A 17,034-nucleotide genomic window follows, 5' to 3' on the forward strand; every position below is an offset into this window, starting at 1 on the left:
GTTGGCTCACTTTCAAGCTGGCTAATGGAAGAATGGTTAATTAAGAGCATCTACCACAGCCTGGTGTTTCACCATCAAATCTGATTAGACCCTATCATATCTTTGTTGCTTTCCAAATAATACGTAATTTTAGCTTTTATTTTGTCTTTACATTTCTAAGTAAATATATGACAGACAAAAAACTGCTCATAGTTATTTGTTAAATTCCATATAAAAGTTAATTTTGAGTGTTTCCAATTTATTATCCAAAAGTATTCATGGATATTCAACTTTTGCACTTTTTGCACATCTAAAAACATCTGTATTTTGCCTCTGTGTTTGTTGTTGTTGTTGGGTTTTCTTGAGACAGAGGCCCGTTCTGTTGCCCAAGCTGGAGTGCAGTGGCCAATCTCGGCTCACTGCAACCTCTGCCTCCCAGGTTCAAGAAATTCTTGTGCTTCAGCCTCCTGACTAGTTGGGATTACAGGTGTGAGCTATGGCACCCGGACTGTCTTTATACTTACACACATTTGGCTAGTAACAGAATTCTAGGTTCAAGAACATTTTCATTTTGAGGGCACTGTTCTGTTTTTAGCATGTGATGTTGCAAATTAGAAGATGATGCTAATCTGATATCTTCCTATTTGTGGCAAATAGCTTTTCTCTCTGAAAGCATTTGGGGTTTTAGCTTTGGTGTCCTAAATTTCAGTGATCTTTGCCAACAGGTATTTTCCATTTTTAAGACCAATGTCTTTCTTTAGATCTAGAAAATTTTCTTCTGTCACTTCTTTGATAGTCCCCCAAAACTTCTTATCTTCTAGGTCACTCCTATTCCAAAGGAACTTGTGGATCTAACTTGGATCACTCTTTGTACTTGTGCACTAAGTTCAGGGAAATTCTAGTTCACTAATCTGATGATCGGCTATGTTCTTCTGCTATTCCGCCCACAGAATGACTTTAATATGATCCACCAACAACGATGCTTTTAACCTTTAAGGTGCTGTGTCATTTTTCTTCCCCCAGGACTTCAGCTTTCAAAATCTCTTGTTTTCTCAGGATTAATTATATTTGTTGTCTATGTTTCTTAATGTCTGATGAGGACTGGTTATCTGTAACTATTTGTTTTTTTTTTTTTTTTTTTTTTTTTTTTTGAGACGGAGTCTCGCTCTGTCGCCCAGGCTGGAGTGCAGTGGCCGGATCTCAGCTCACTGCAAGCTCCGCCTCCCGGGTTTACGCCATTCTCCCGCCTCAGCCTCCCGAGTAGCTGGGACTACAGGCGCCCACCACCTCGCCCGGCTAGTTTTTTGTAATTTTTAGTAGAGACGGGGTTTCACCGTGTTAGCCAGGATGGTCTCGATCTCCTGACCTCGTGATCCGCCCGTCTCGGCCTCCCAAAGTGCTGGGATTACAGGCTTGAGCCACCGCGCCCGGCCAATCTGTAACTATTTGTAAACAATACCATAGATTATGGTAGAAAATACTTCATAAGCTAAGAATCCTTATTTTCCAGGTAGTAGATATCAATTCTGATTATAAAAGCCCAAACAGAAGAGAAAGACACACATAAATATGCACTATATTGAGCTTTGCACTACTGCCGTATTTCTCACAATTAGATCCACAGATGACTTCATCAGAATCATGAGGGTTTTTTAAAGAGCGGTTCAAACTGAAAATCCTAGGTTCCTTCCCAAAGAGTTCTGTATTTCTCAACTACGTTCAGTATAAACCATTACTTGACTTGCTGCATCTGTAAAGGCAACTTGTAAAAAAAATAATAAAGTTAATACTTACCAGCTGTAGTACTAGTTTGAGCTCCAAAGGCAAAAGTGGCTTTTGCTGGCTGTTCAGATTCCTTCTCAGATGGTTTTGTCATACTAAAACTAAATGTGGACTTGGAAGAATTCTCATCTTTGGTTTGCTCTGAATTCCCAAAGGAAAACACTGGTTGACACTTTGGCTCTTCATTGTCAGCTTTCTTCCCAAAAACTAGGGAAGTAGAAGTGACAGGCTCTTGCTGTTTCTCTTCTGTCCTTCCCAAAACAAACACTGAGGCAGATGGCAGAGAGGCAGGCTCCACGTTGCCAAAAGAGAATCCTCCTTTGGTGGCAGGCATTTCTTCTTTTTTAGCTTCTGATGTCTTACATGTGAAAGGAGCCACTGAAGCACTCTTGGTTTCTATGGTTCCAAAGTTGAAGCTGCTCTTGTTCTCAGAGGTCACTATGGTGTTAGCAGGAGCAGGGGTGGAGTTAATAACACCTGTACCAAAGCTAAAACCTGCAGATGAACATTTGGGCAGTTCCTCTTTCTTTTCTTCCTGTCCAAGATTAGACACCCCAAATTGAAATGGAGTTAAAGAAACTGGGTTGCTTAAACCAGAAGAAAGTCCAAACTTAAAATTATCATTCTTACTATCTTTTTTAACTTCTTCGGGCTTAGATTCAGATGATACTCCAAATTTAAAATCTCCTATTGGTTTAGAAAATTTAAAGCCTTCACTCATCGGGTTTATAGACCCAGAATCAGATGACACACCTATTTTGAATCCTCCCTGATCTCCAAATTTGAAATTTCCAGTGCTTGTTAAAGCCTGAGAAGGCCCAGAAGAGGGTGATGGGACACCAAATTTGAAAGAGGAGGAGGCTGCTGAGTTCGAAGGTGAGGAAGATGTGTCAAAGCCTGCAAAAATATAAAAGACACCACACAGACAATTAATGTACTGGTGTTCTCAAACAAAACAGCTTGAACGCCAAAGAAACATAGGAATAACTTTGAAAGGGTCTACTTTGAAGAGTATTACCAGCAGTCGTAAACATAATCCAAGGTGACCAATATTTATGTGGTATGAGAATTACATCTCACTCTTCACAACTAGCCTGACATGCCACTTTTCATTTATCAGACTGGCTGAGATAGTTTGATAAAGTTTGTACTGGCAATGAGACTGGAAGTAACAGGCTACAGATTGCAGGTGGGTGTATAAATGAGCACAAAACTCACAGGGAGCAATCTGTCACTAGTTACCAAAAATTACAAATGCATATACCCTTTGACAAGCAACTAACTGACCTTACAATAATTCAGAAACAGATATAAACATCTCAGGATAATCTCATTTTATATTAATTTTCAAGAGAGAATGAGTGAACACTGAAGCTGTTCTCAAATACTTCATTTTTAAATGGCCTTACAAAAAGGCGCTTTACCATCACCTTTATTTTTATTTTTTTGGCCTTACCTTTAAACCCAGATTTTGTGCCTGGCTTTGCACTTTCACATGCCAAACATTTGGTAGAGTCAGCCTTATTCTGCACTAGGCACACTTCACAGTCCCAGCTCCCCTCAGGTTTCTTGAACTTTTCCAATCCTAGAGAGCCTCCAGAAGGCAGAGAGATGGGTACAGTGCTGCTACTTGAAGTAGGTACTGAACTTCCTAAAAAAAACAAAAAACAAAAAACAAAAAACAAAAAAATGGGGAGTGGGGAGGGGCAGAATTCATGAAAATTTTAATTTACAATATGTCAGTATCTCAATGACACCACTAAGTTTAAGTGTTCAATTTCTAATAATATTTCCTATTAAAACACAGAATGTGCCAGAAATACGAACAATTGTTCATATTTATATTGTTTAAAAAAAGAATAGACCTCTCAGGATTATTTTAACCTTATAAATGAGCAGCTCATCATCACCTTGCTCACTGGTGAGCTCCCTCTTAACCACATGTTTGAACTGCTGTGGTTTAAGAAAAAAAATCATGCTCACAAATTAGGCGCTCAAAGACTAAATTTTTCTTAAGAATCTTTTTCAAATGTCTTCAAACAGCAAGCATTCTAAGACATAAGATGTAAATTGTAGGCAATATCCTAACATATAAAATACATAGTCACAGACCATATGAATTTCAAGATTTCAAAGCATAGATCTCTGCCTCTGAATGATAGTTTTTGCATAGAAGTGCATCTACTTCACATCCACTTCACAATCTAACTTGACAACTACTATATTCATGGCATTTCTGTTACATGCTAGCCATTTAACAGACATTTATTAAGCATCATAACACACTTGGGTTCTGGGGACATTAAAGATGAATAAAATGTTGCTTAACTTGTAAGATGCTCATGGTCTTAAAGGGGGAAAATAAAAGCACAGTAGCACCATCACCAAGTGACAACCTAAAACAAGTGTGCAAAGAAGGAAGAAATGACTAAGAAGCAGGAGAAGGATATACAGAGGTGACAAATCTTAAGCAGAACTAGCATGTTTGTGGGAGAGGTGGCACACGAAGAATGGCTTGGTAAGGCCCAAAATACAGTGCTGACAGTGAAGCCATTCATTCTGGTATTCCTACTTCTCTAGATGGCCTACAACTGTTGCCACCTCTTCCATAGTTACCTAAATGATCTCTACATTTTATAGGTATGTTCTCTTCTATCTTGCCAACCAAATTGCTCCCTGGGGTTCCATCTTGGCCCACTATCCTCACAAGCTCTCATTTACTCCAGTGGTTTTAAATTCCAATAAAACAGTTTCCTAATCTACACCAGCAATCTACACTTCTGAGCTTGTCACTGTAGTCTCTTAGTTGGTGACTCCACTGTCTACTTGGTTAGCTTGGCTGGATACTACTCCTCCTCTACATTTTTCTCAAATCCATTTCAATCAATTTCTGACTCTTCTACTGCTATTCTGGTTCACGAACCCCCGCCATTACCCCAACCACTACCCCATCTCTTGCTTGAATAATAGCCTTTTTATTGAGACCTCTGATCTTGTTCCTTTGAAATCCATCCCCCTCTGAAGCAACCAGTGCCATGTAGTTTTTGTTTTTCCTCTCGGTTGCACCTTTTTAAAAGATTAACTGTTCAAAAGCTTTATTCCTGCTACTCCCTATAAGTTAGCAGACTTTCATTTCAGGCCATCTTTTCTATTCACTCAACTCTCATGACTTCAAATACCAAAACTATGGACTAATGACCCCAAATCCGTATCTCCACCCAAAGGCCTTACATACATCTTTTTTTCTTTTTTTTTTTTCTGAGACAGAGTCTCACTCTGTTGCCCAGGTTGGAGTACAGTGGCGCAATCTCAGCTCACTGCAACCTCCACCTCCCAGGTTCAAGCTGTTCTCCTGCCTCAGCCTCCCAAGTAGCTGGGATTACGGGCATCCCCGACCATGCCTGGCTAATTTTTGTATTTTTAGTAGAGACGGGGTTTTGCCATGTTGGCCAGGCTGGTCTCAAACTCCTGACCTCAGGTGATCTGCCTGCCTCAGCCTCCCAAAGTGCTGGGATCACAGACGTGAGCCACCATGCCTGGCCACATTACATACATCTGAATGTTGACATCAGCAGCTTGAAATCAATGTCTTTAATTGTACGTCCTCCATTCCTTATTCAGTTCAATCAGTACATTATCTATTGCCTATATCGGCAGGGGAGGGAGGGGGTGGTCCAACCTTTTGGCTTCCCTAGGCCACACTGGACAAAAAGTATTGTCTTGAGCCACGTGTAAAATATACTAACACTAGCAAAATAATCTCATAATGTTTTAAGAAAACTCACAAATTTGTGTTGAGCCTCATTCACAGCCATCCTGAGCCACATGCACCCCGCAGGTGTACAAGCTTGGCTTTTTTCTTTTTGAGACTGAGTCTCGCTCTGTCGCCCAGGCTGGAGCGCAAGCGGCATGATCTCGGCTCACTGCAAGCTCCACCTCCTGGGTTCATGCCACTCTCCTGCCCCTGCCTCAGCCTCCCGAGTAGCTGGGACTACAGGCGCCCACCACCACGCCCAGCTAATTTTCTGTATTGCTAGTAGAGACAGGGTTTCACCGTGTTAGGATGGTCTCCATCTCCTGACCTCATGGTCCGCCCACCTTGGCCTCCCAAAGTGCTGGGATTACAGGAGTGAGCCACCACGCCTGGCCTATCATTATTTGAGACAGGGTCGCACTCTGTCACCCAGGCTGGAGTGCAGTGGCATGAACTCAGCTAACTGCAACCTCCACCTCCCGAGCTCAAGCAATCCTCCCACTTTGGCCTCCTAAGTAGCTGGGACTACATGCGGGTGCCAGCAAGCCAGGCTAATTTTTGTGTTTTTTGTAGAGACAGGGCTTCACCATGTTGCCCAGGCTGGTCTTGAACTGGGTTCAAGCAATCTGCCCGCCTTGGCCTCTCCCAGTGCTTGGATTACAGGTGTGAGCCACGGTGTCTGGCCTATTGTCTGTATGATTGATATCACTTCCTAATCTATCCTCTGGTCTCCAAATTTTGTTGTTTTCAAATCCATTATCTAAAAAGCCAGAGTGACTCATCAAAAATACAAACTTGACTGTATCGCTCCTCTGCTGAAAATGATGGTTCATCACTGAAAGGATGAAGTCCAAGTTCTTTAATACATATGTGAGCTTCCTTTGTTCATGTGTAACAAATTACTTCCTGACTCAAAGTTCTGTTACTCCCCATCAACTTAAAATTAATTTTGCTTTCCTGCATACATCAAGGGCTTTCTTTCTGTAGGTGAGGCAGGGGTACTAGATAGGAAGACAAAGATATTTCACAATGAAGATTCTAGGCCGGGCACGGTGGCTTACCCCTGTAATCCCAGCACTTTGGAAGGCCAGAGCAGACAGATCACTTGACGTCAGGAGTCAGAGACCAGCCTGGCCAACATGGCGAAACCCTGTCTCTACTGAAAATACAAAAAATTAGTCGGGCGCGGTGGCATGTACCTGTAATTCCAGCTACTTGTGAGGCTGAGGCACAAGAATTGCATGAACCTGGGAGACGGAGGTTGCAGTGAGCCAAGATCGTGCCACTGTACTCCAGCCTGGGTGACACAGTGAGACTCTGTCTCAAAAAAGGGAAAGAAATGAAGATTCTAAAGTCTCACTCATAGGGAAATATCCAGCAGGAATCAGAAATATGGCACGAGGGTTCAGGCAAGGGGTCTAGGGTTAGTAACTCAGAGCTGTACATTATGGACACAAAACTGCATATTCATGAATAATGCATTGAAAACAGTGTAATTCCCCGGATATCCATGTTATCATATATCTGTACCATATAATTATATAATATTACAAAACCATCAGAGCCACTTCTGGATGAATTAAAGATTCAATAAGAATCTTCACTAATTCTTCTAACTTTGAACAGAGAAACAGAAAAAACTCAAAACTAATTCCATTGTTTCTGGCTGCCTAGATTAGAATTAGTGACTTGGTAATTTACAATCATTGCAACAGCTATAGCCTTTTCATTAATGACTATAGCCTACCCCCTAAAGAAACCTTCCCTGTATATGACCACTAGCTATCCTGATTTCTATTTGGAGAAGTAGTATTTTACTCTGTACAAAGGTTTGAGAAATATTACCCCATTCTAAGATCTTTCAGCATGGTACTAGTGAACTTTGAACAAATTTCTGATAAAATTGTACAGAAAGAGGAGATCAGCATATATACCAGAATAGTTAACACATAACCTATCCTAACTGAACATAAAGATCTAGCCACAAACAAGACATTTTTATCTCAAGATAGTTTAGAAAAATTAGTATGTATGAGAAATGCTCATCCTGAAACATCCAAAACAGGGATTCTCAGAATAAATTAAAATGTTCCACTAAAGTAATAAGCAAAATTACTCCATAAAGCCAAAAACATACCTGGTTTCTCAGACATACAGGACACACACTTATTGTCTTCTGCGTTATTAGAAACACAGCATACTGAACACTCCCAAGATCCAACAGGCCTTTTGAATTTATCTCCAAATCCTAAGGTACCAGTGGTCACAGTGCAGCTGGAAGATGAAGCAGTCATAGTCTCAGCACTTTCCGAAACCACTGTCAATGTAAGAGCTCGCTTCACACCAGTTCCAGGTTTCGGTGTTTCACAGGCTACACATTTTATCACTTCAGGTTTATTTTGCACTAAACAGGTATCACAATCCCAAGTGCCTATCACTGGTTTAAATTTGTCTCCAAAACCTGTCCCTGGTGCAGAAAGAGTTGTTTTGCCACTTTTATTTGGTGTTTCAATTCCAGTCTGTTTAGCAGTATCTCTGGGTGACAATTTTGCTGCTTGACAGGCTATGCATTTGCTGTCTGTAACTTTGTTCTGGAGTAGACACGTATCACACTGCCATGATGACCCAGCTTTTAAACTTTCCCCAAACCCAATTCCACTAGAAGAAAAGCTACTTATTGCTGGTCTTGTATAAACTACTGGGCTTGTTGTGGTGGGCTGAGCAGCAACAGAATCTATCTTCGGTGATGCGAAACCTATAATGAACAAAGGAGAGAGTGCAAAAACAACGTTAGAGAAGCTTTATAAATCAAAGCATTAATTTGATTATTATTACTGAGAAGACATTTACCTCACTGCACACTTACTACAATCCAAGATGAACTACTTAAGAGTTGTTTTTCACTTAGGTAATCATATTTATCATTCACCTAATAAGTTATACTTAGACCATTTAAAATTCCACAAAAGATGTTGTGTTTATAGGATATCACCTCCTCCTTCAAGGAATTTCTAGCTGGATGCTTTCCTTGGTACTAATTTACTGATAGGTATTATTGCCATCCATATTTTGTTATATTCTGTCTTTCTACAAACACAGAATACTCAGTCCTCTTCCTCCTTCATCCGTTTCTTCTTTTAAGTGTTCCATTGGCTATGCCAAATGGCTTCAATATCATCTTTGAATTTTGTCCAGTCATAACCTACCACTGTGTTATCCTCTAGCTTCAGTAAAATCAGCTGAGCAAGTCTTTGTGTTACCAAAACTGCTGTCATTGAGTTCATTCACTCAAGCTATATTTTACTCATGAGAATGACTTTGTAATTGTTTACTTAGGACCAGTTAACTTTTGTCTTACAACCCACCAACACCATCTGTGATCTGTTTCTACAGCCTTTGCCCACCAAAGAAAAATTAAAAGGAAAGAAGATGTAGACGGTTATGAGAGGTTTTCTAGTTCCACAAAATAATCAAGCCTAGAGCTGTTTTTAGCCTAAGGACAAAATACCACATACTTGAGTTATTCCTAGTGGTCAACATGTGTTATTTTGCTTATGATTAATTTACATCACTAAGATTGGCAATATGTTAACAGTAACCATTTCAAGGCATTACAGATTTCTTTTTCTTCCCACTTTTTCAGATTTTCCTAATTTCACTCAAATGAAGATTCTCCCCAAACGTTTCCTATTTAAGAAGTAAAAAGGGAGCCGGGGGAGGCTGGCATCATGAATGCAAAGTGTAACCCCAGATACATAAGACAGTCTATACACATTTGATGCTTGCCTACTACTTGGTTAATTCCAGTACAAGCATTCTGGAGTTCTGCCATAAATGCATGGAACTGTCTAAGCTACTGGAGTCCTGTAGGGAGTATACTTATCTATAAAATTAGAGAGCTGGACCAGAAAAATTGAATGCTTCTAAATCCTGCTGTAAAAGCCAATCTTACTTTTTAAAAAAACCTATCCTATTACACATGGACACATCTGGTGGGTAAGTTTAAATTATTTCTGAGCTATTAGATTATCTTGCAGACAGTTTTACATTCTTTTTTTTTTTTTTTTAAAGTCTTGCTCTTTCGCCCAGGTCAGAGTGCAGTGGTTCAAACTCAGTTCACTGCAACCTCCACCTCCCAGGTTCAAGCCTCCTGAGTAGCTGGGACTACAGGTGCACGCCAGCATGCCCAGCTAATTTTTTCTATTTTTAGTGGAGAGTAGGTTTCACCATGTTGGCCAGGTTGGTCTCGAACTCCTGGCCTCAAGTGATCCACACGTATTAACCTCCCAAAGTGCTGGGATTACAGGCGTGAGCCACCACGCCCGGTCAGTTTTACATTCTTATACTACACATCACAAATGGAATTAGGAACATCCTCTTTGTTTTCAAACAAAAAATTATTTTTATCTGAGAATTATTTATCCCCTTTCTAATTATTACCTACTAGCTTTCAAATCTTGCTTCAATTCAAGTGAGTAATGCTCCCTATGTATGTTACAATTCAGCAAATGCTTTCCACTTGGCCTTGTTCCATATTTACCAAACTGGGGAATAATTTAAGAAGGCAGTTCAGTGCTCTCATAAGAGAAAGACATGTCTATGTGTATCATCAGGTTTACTTTCTCTTAGTCCTCACTGGCCTGCCTCTATGAATGGAGAATCTATTTTCTCCTCCTACATTTGCCTCTTAGAGATTTCATTTTAGTATAGTCCTTAAATTCCAAAGTAAGGCTTGTAAGATATTTCCAGCAAAAGAATTACACCTAACTACATCTCTATTCAAAAGTAAATCTCCTACCAAACTAGTCAGAAATTTTTAAAAGCCTCAAGTATAATACAAAATGACATTAAAATGAGATCATGAGTTTGTAATTAAAAGGCTTATCTTTTAATTATCTTACCAGGGCTTTTTAGAATATCTAGAACACTTCCTTCTTTCAGGATTTTTGCAGGTCTAAAAGGACCCTCACAATCTTCAGGTGGTGTCTTCTTACAACTTGTACTGTTCACTGCAGTGACATCGTGAGCTGTAATATTTTTAATTGTAAAAAACATTATGACAAATAAAACACTGGACTCTTAAATGCATTTTAAAAAATCTTTCAAAACCATCTTTGGGATAAGAGTTCACGAAAAAAGTCACTGTAATTCAATAAACAAATGACTTTATAGGGTTAATTTGCCATTACAAGGAGATAAAAACACCATTCCCATACTGTATAACTCCCCTCACCAATAAAAACGCAAAAAAATATAAACTGTAACTGTCGCCCAGTGAACTGACTGATAATCAAAAAGCTCAAACTAAAAAACTGGAAAGGATATGGCAACTAGGGCAAGTCCATTCACTGCATGAAATATCTATTTATTACACAACAATTTACAAAACTAATCAAAAAAGTAATTTTCAACTGAGCAATTATTTCATTTTTAGAAATTCACACTATTAATATAATTGAAAATATCCTTCAGTTATAATATTGAAAATCTATATAGTAAAATATTCAATAAGGGTATGGTTACATAAATTATCTAACAGTCGCATGAGGAAATACTTATGCAGCCACAAAAATCATTCGTTTTCAAAACAGAGAGTGAATGTTCTTGTGAGCAAGGCTGGAGTGCAGTGGTGCAATCATAGCTTAATGCAGCCTCAAACTTCTGGGCTCAAGCAATCCTCCCATCCTAGCCTCTCAAGTAGCCAGGAACACAGCTGCATGCCACCACATCTAGCTAACTTTTTTTACTTTTTTGTAGACATGGGGTCTCGCTATGGCCGGCCAGACTGGTCTTAAACTCCTGGCCTCAAGTGATCCTCCCACATCGGCCTCCCAAAGCACTGGCACTACTGGCATGAGGCATCATGCCTGGCCCACAAAAATCATTCTTAAAAGCATAGTTATAGGTAAAAGCAGGTTGGAAAGTCTAGAATGTTTACATCTAAAGAGTAATGGTAGCTGCTAACAGTAAGATGAGTGACTTACTGCTTTTACTTTTTATGCTTTCTAAACTTGTATCCTTATATTCAGAGATCTATATTTTCAGTGTGATAATGGTTTTATCGTTATATTTTTAAGGGGCGATTTCTATTTACAGATAAATTAAGATGTTTGGGATTGTTTCAAAGTGACCTGACATGTAAGTTTCTGTGTGTGATGAGGAGAGGAGGGATAGAACAAAAGAAACAATAAGAAACAAGATGTGGCCAGGCACGGTGGCTCGTGCCTGTAATCCCAAGCACTTTGGGAGGCCAAGGCGGGCAGATTGAGACCATCCTGGCCAACATGGTGAATCCCCATCTCTACTAAAAATAACAAAAATTAGCTGGGTGTGGTGGTGCACACCTGTAGTCTCAGCTACTTGAGAGGCTGAGGCAGGAGAATCGCTTGAACTTGGGAAGCGGAAGTTGCAGTGAGCCAACATCCTGCCACTGTACTCCAGCCCTCCAGCCTGGCGACGGAGCGAGACTTCATCTCAAAAAAAAAAAAAAAAAAAGCCAGGCAGCGGTGGCTCACGCCTGTAATCCCAGCATTTTGGGAAGCCAAGGCAGGTGGATCATGAGGTCAGGAGATCGAGACCACCCTGGCTAACATGGTGAAACCTCATCTCTACTAAAAATACAAAAAAATTAGCAGGGTGTGGTGGCAGGTGCCTGTAGCCTGTAGTCCCAGCTGCTCGGAAGGCTGAGGCAGGAGGTGCCTCAGTGAACCCGGGAGGTGGAACTTGCAGTGAGCCAAGCTTGCACAACTGCGCTCCAGCCTGAGCAACACAGCGAGACTCTGTCTCGAAAAAAAAAAAAAAGAAAAAGAAAAAGAAAGAAAGAAGAAATAAGATGGGTCAAAATGGTAAAAGTTGAAGCTGGCTAAATAGCATATGGCGATTCAGTTTACAATTGTACTTCTGAGAATGAAGTTTTCCATAATGAAATATACTAATAACCAAGTTTTCCTTTTTAAGTGTTTGCCAATTTAAAAAGTAGTAGGTAAAGTACTTTGGAAAAAAACCTTTCCCTACCTCACACCATAAACAAAAATTCAAAATGGATCAATATCCATTTAATATGACATAAACATCATAAAACTCTTAGAAGAAAACTTAGGGAGCATAGTTTCAAGACCATGGATTTGGCAATGTATTCTTAGATATGACACGAAAAGCACAGCAACAGAAGAAAAAAATGGACTTCATCAAAATTAAAAACTTCTGTCCATTCAAAGAAATTATCAAGAAAGTGAAAAGACAATCTATAAATGGGAAAAAATCTCTGCAAATCATGTATCTGGTAAGGGTCTAGTGTCCAGACTAAGAACTCTTATAATTTAGTAACAAAAAGACAAACTTATTTAATGGGTAAAGGACTTGAAAGGCATTCCTCCCCTAAGATATTTAAGTGAACAACAACAAACACCTTAAAAAATGCAACATCATTTGCATTAGGGAAATGCAAATCAAAACTACAACAAAGTATTACTTTACATCCATTAGGATTGTTATAGTCAAAAAAGAGAAAATATTAAGTGTTGGTGAAATTGTTTTTTGTTTTTTGTTTTTTTTTTGAGACGGAGTCTCGCTCTGTGGCCCAGGCTGGAGTGCAGTGGCTGGATCTCAGCTCACTGCAAGCTCCGCCTCCCGGGTTTACGCCATTCTCCTGCCTCAGCCTCCGAGTAGCTGGGACTACAGGCGCCCGCCACCTCGCCCGGCTAGTTTTTTGTATTTTTTAGTAGAGACGGGGTTTCACCATGTTAGCCAGGATGGTCTCGATCTCCTGACCTCGTGATCCACCCGCCTCGGCCTCCCAAAGTGCTGGGATTACAGGCTTAAGCCACCGCGCCCGGCCGTGTTGGTGAAATTGTATTACTGCTAGTGGTACTGTGACATGGTTCAACTACTGTGGAAAACAGGTTAGTGATTCTTCAAAAAGTTTAATACAGAACTACTATCTGACCCATCAATTCCATTCCTAGGCACATATGAAAAAGCACTGAAACCAGTACTCAAACAAATACATATACGCTTATGTTCACAGTAGCACTATTCACAATAGCCAAATGGTGGAAACAGTCCAAATGTCCATTAATGGTTGAACAAATAAACTATGGCACATCAATACAATGGAATATTATTCAGCCATAAAAGGAATGAAGTATTGAGGCATAAGAACCTTGAAACCACTGTGCTTAGTGAAAGAACTCAGCTGTACAAAGCCACATTACATGATTCTACTTACATGACATATTCAGAATAAGTCAATCCACAGAGACAGAACACAAGTTGACAGCAGCTAGGGGGAAGGCAGAATGGGGAGCAACTTTTTAACCGATAGGGTTTTCCTGCTGAGGGTGATGTTTTGGAACTAGATAAAAGTGGTGGCTGCACAACACTGTGAAGGTACTAAAGGCCACTGAATTATTCCCTTTAAAATGGCTGTATCATGTCAACTTCATCACAATAACGAAAATGTAGGCCGGACACGGTGGCTCATGCCTGTAATCCCAGCACTTTGAGACGTCTAGGCGGTCAGATCACCTGAGGTCAGGAGTTCAAGACCAGCCTGGCCAACATGACGAAACCCCATCTCTACTGAAAACACAAAAATTAGCCAGGCATGGTGGCAGGTGCCTGTAATCACGCTACGCGGGAGGCTGAGGCACAAGAATCACTTGAACGCAGGAGATGGAGGTTGTAGTCAGCTGAGATTGTGCCACTGCACTCCAGCCTGGGTGACAGAATGTGTAACACACCCCCCAACCATCCCCACCAAAAATAACCACCACCCTTACAACTATGCCAAAACAAAGAAAACTTATAATTTAATCACATTCTATCTTCCTTTATAATGAAAGGTAAATTGCTTTTAGTAATTTACGGTAAAAATGTTAGGATTCCCTAAAGTATGCTCAAAAAGATGGGAAAAGGAGATAATGCAAAACTTAGCTCCTGTCACAAAGTAATCATGACTTCTACATTTTGAATTAGCTTTTTTAAATGATAGAAGTGGTGAGAATCAATGATGTCAAAGTGAGAACACACAACTCTAAATACGACACTCATAACCGACTCCTTAAAAAATCTGGGTAACTTCCCGAGATATAATGAAACAAAGCTGTTGTAACAAATGGTTAATTATTCAGCTATCATTAGTAACACATTAGCAAAAGGTGGGGAATGTTTTAATGCCTTTCCTCATAATAAGTCATGAAATTGGTAATTTGAAGAGGTTTAATCCTCTTGAATTCATAGTTAACATTTAAAAAAAAAAAACCTTTGTGATAGGAAATACAATGGAAATTGCTTATTAATTTCTATTACGTAAGGCTGTGTTAGCCAATAAAATAAAAAAGATAAGGTAGCAAACATACCAGTCAAATTCTTAGTTTGGGCCACTTCCATAATCTGGACTCTTATCTTCAAGATCATTCAAAGCCAAAGATACCTCGTTAGCTTCTATGTCCTGGCTCTTTTTGTCTTTTAATCTATCTTTTGAGGATCTAGTTTTTAAAAATTCCCAAACTCAGAATATCCTTGAAGAAATGCTTCTGGATAGGGTAATATCTCCCAACTCATGTTTCTGCCTCTAATATGCCACTCCAACGCATACTAGCACTCACCACACTGCTATCACTATACTCACATCCATCTCACCCCCAGGAAAAAATACAACATCTCCCTGCTGTAGGCAGAATAAAATCCAATTCATTAGCATAGAATTTCAGAACTTTTAGGATTTAAAGCTACCTCTCCAACCTCATGAGAAATTACTTACAATTCTAAAGTGTGTCATGCTTTTCTCTTTTTCCTGTGACCTTGAGCTTTGTGTTTATATTTCTCCGGTAAAATGCCCTTGCTCAAAATTACTGACCTGAGTAACTCAGCTCAGGTGTTTCTGATTTTCCCAAACACTTAAAAGAAAAACACCATTATAAAAAAAAATTCGGCCGGGCACAGTGGCTCACGTCTGTAATCCCAACACTTTGGGAGGCTGAGGCGGGCAGATTACCTGAGGTCAGGGGTTCGTGACTAGCCTGGCCAAAACATGGTGAAATCCTGTCTCTACTAAAAATACAAAAAATTAGCTGGGGAGCCGGGCATGGTGGCTCACGCCTGTAATCCCAGCACTTCAGGAGGCTGAGGTGGGCGGATCACGAGGTCAGGAGATTGAGACCATCCTGGCCAACATGGTGAAACTCCGTCTCTACTAAAAATACAAAAAAATTAGCCGGGCATGGTGGCGGGCACCTGTAGTCGCAGTTGCTCGGGAGGCTGAGGCAGGAGAATGATGTGAACCCGGAAGGCGGAGCTTGTAGTGAGCCGAGATCGTGCCCCTGCACTCCAGCCTGGGGGACAGAGCGAGACTCCGTCTCACAATTAAAAAATTAAAAAAAATTAGCTGGCATAGTGGCAGGCACCTGTACTCCAAGCTACTGGCAGGAGAAATCAAACTCGGGAGGCAGAGGTTGCAGGGAGCCAAGACTATGCCATTGCACTCCTGCCTGGGCAACAGAGTGAGACTCCGTCTCAATTAAAAAAAAAAAAAAAATTCTGTTTTAATTCTCTGATTGTTTATTTCTCTCTTTTCTTTTTTTTTTTTTTTTTTTTTTTTGAGATGGAGTCTCGCTCTGTCACCCAAGCTGGAGTGCAGTGGCCAGATCTCAGCTCACTGCAAGCTCCACCTCCCGGGTTCACGCCATTCTCCTGCCTCAGCCTCCCGAGTAGCTGGGACTACAGGCGCCCGCCACCTCGCCCGGCTAGTTTTTTGTATTTTTTAGTAGAGACGGGGTTTCACCGTGTTAGCCAGGATGGTCTCGATCTCCTGACCTTGTGATCCGCCCGCCTCGGCCTCCCAAAGTGCTGGGATTACAGGCTTGAGCCACCGCGCCCGGCCTTTCTTTTTTTTTAGACAGGGTCTTGCTCTATCAGCCAGCTGTAGTGTGGTAATGCAATCATAGCTCACTGCAGCCTCGACTTTCTGGGCTCAAGCAATTCTCCCACTTCAGCCTCACAAGTAGCTGGGACTACAGGCTCACACCACCACCTGGCTATTTCTTTTTCTTTTCTTTTTTGGTAGGGATGAGTCTCGCTTTGCTGCCCAGAATTGTCTTGAACTCCTGGCTTCAAGCAATCCTCCCACCACAGCCTCCCAAACTGCTGGGTTTACAGGCATGACCCATGGCCTCCTTCCTTCAATGATGGTGATTTCTTCAGTTCAGAAATTATGTATCACAATCTACATGGGCCTGCATAACCTTTATACATAAAAATGCTTGCAAACTGAACGGTAAAAACTAGAAACAAAATCTACTACAACTGTAACGTAGACAACCTGTAAATTTCTTATGAGACTTGCTTTATAACTAATTTGTCACCTTGTTTTGACTAAACAAAGATAGTGGATAAATTTGCTACCAGGCCTATCTCTCTCAAAACCAAACTGACACTTCCATTTAGGGAGCTAAGTATTTCTGAAGATAATTAATAAAAAGCACTGCCAAAAGGTTAAATAATAGTGCCCACTTGCTTTT

At 40.5% G+C, this 17,034-nt stretch overlaps 1 protein-coding gene across 6 annotated transcripts in view; it reads right to left on the reverse strand.

The window, feature by feature from the left end:
• The window catches only part of NUP153 (nucleoporin 153), a 114,354-nt gene that overhangs the window by 12,740 nt on the left and 84,580 nt on the right, over window positions 1-17,034 (reverse strand). For all 6 annotated transcript variants that reach the window (XM_033216324.1, XM_033216321.1, XM_033216323.1 and 3 more), the window contains 4 exons: window positions 10,417-10,542; window positions 7,653-8,270; window positions 3,218-3,412; window positions 1,774-2,658 (listed from right to left, as the gene is read on the reverse strand). In XM_033216324.1, the coding sequence (XP_033072215.1) occupies window positions 1,774-2,658; window positions 3,218-3,412; window positions 7,653-8,270; window positions 10,417-10,542 (1,824 nt within the window). The remainder of the gene's footprint in view (window positions 1-1,773; window positions 2,659-3,217; window positions 3,413-7,652; window positions 8,271-10,416; window positions 10,543-17,034) is intronic.

This window comes from Trachypithecus francoisi, unplaced genomic scaffold (assembly GCF_009764315.1).
Source record: "Trachypithecus francoisi isolate TF-2019V2 unplaced genomic scaffold, Tfra_2.0 Lachesis_group10, whole genome shotgun sequence".
Classification (NCBI taxonomy): domain Eukaryota; kingdom Metazoa; phylum Chordata; class Mammalia; order Primates; family Cercopithecidae; genus Trachypithecus; species Trachypithecus francoisi.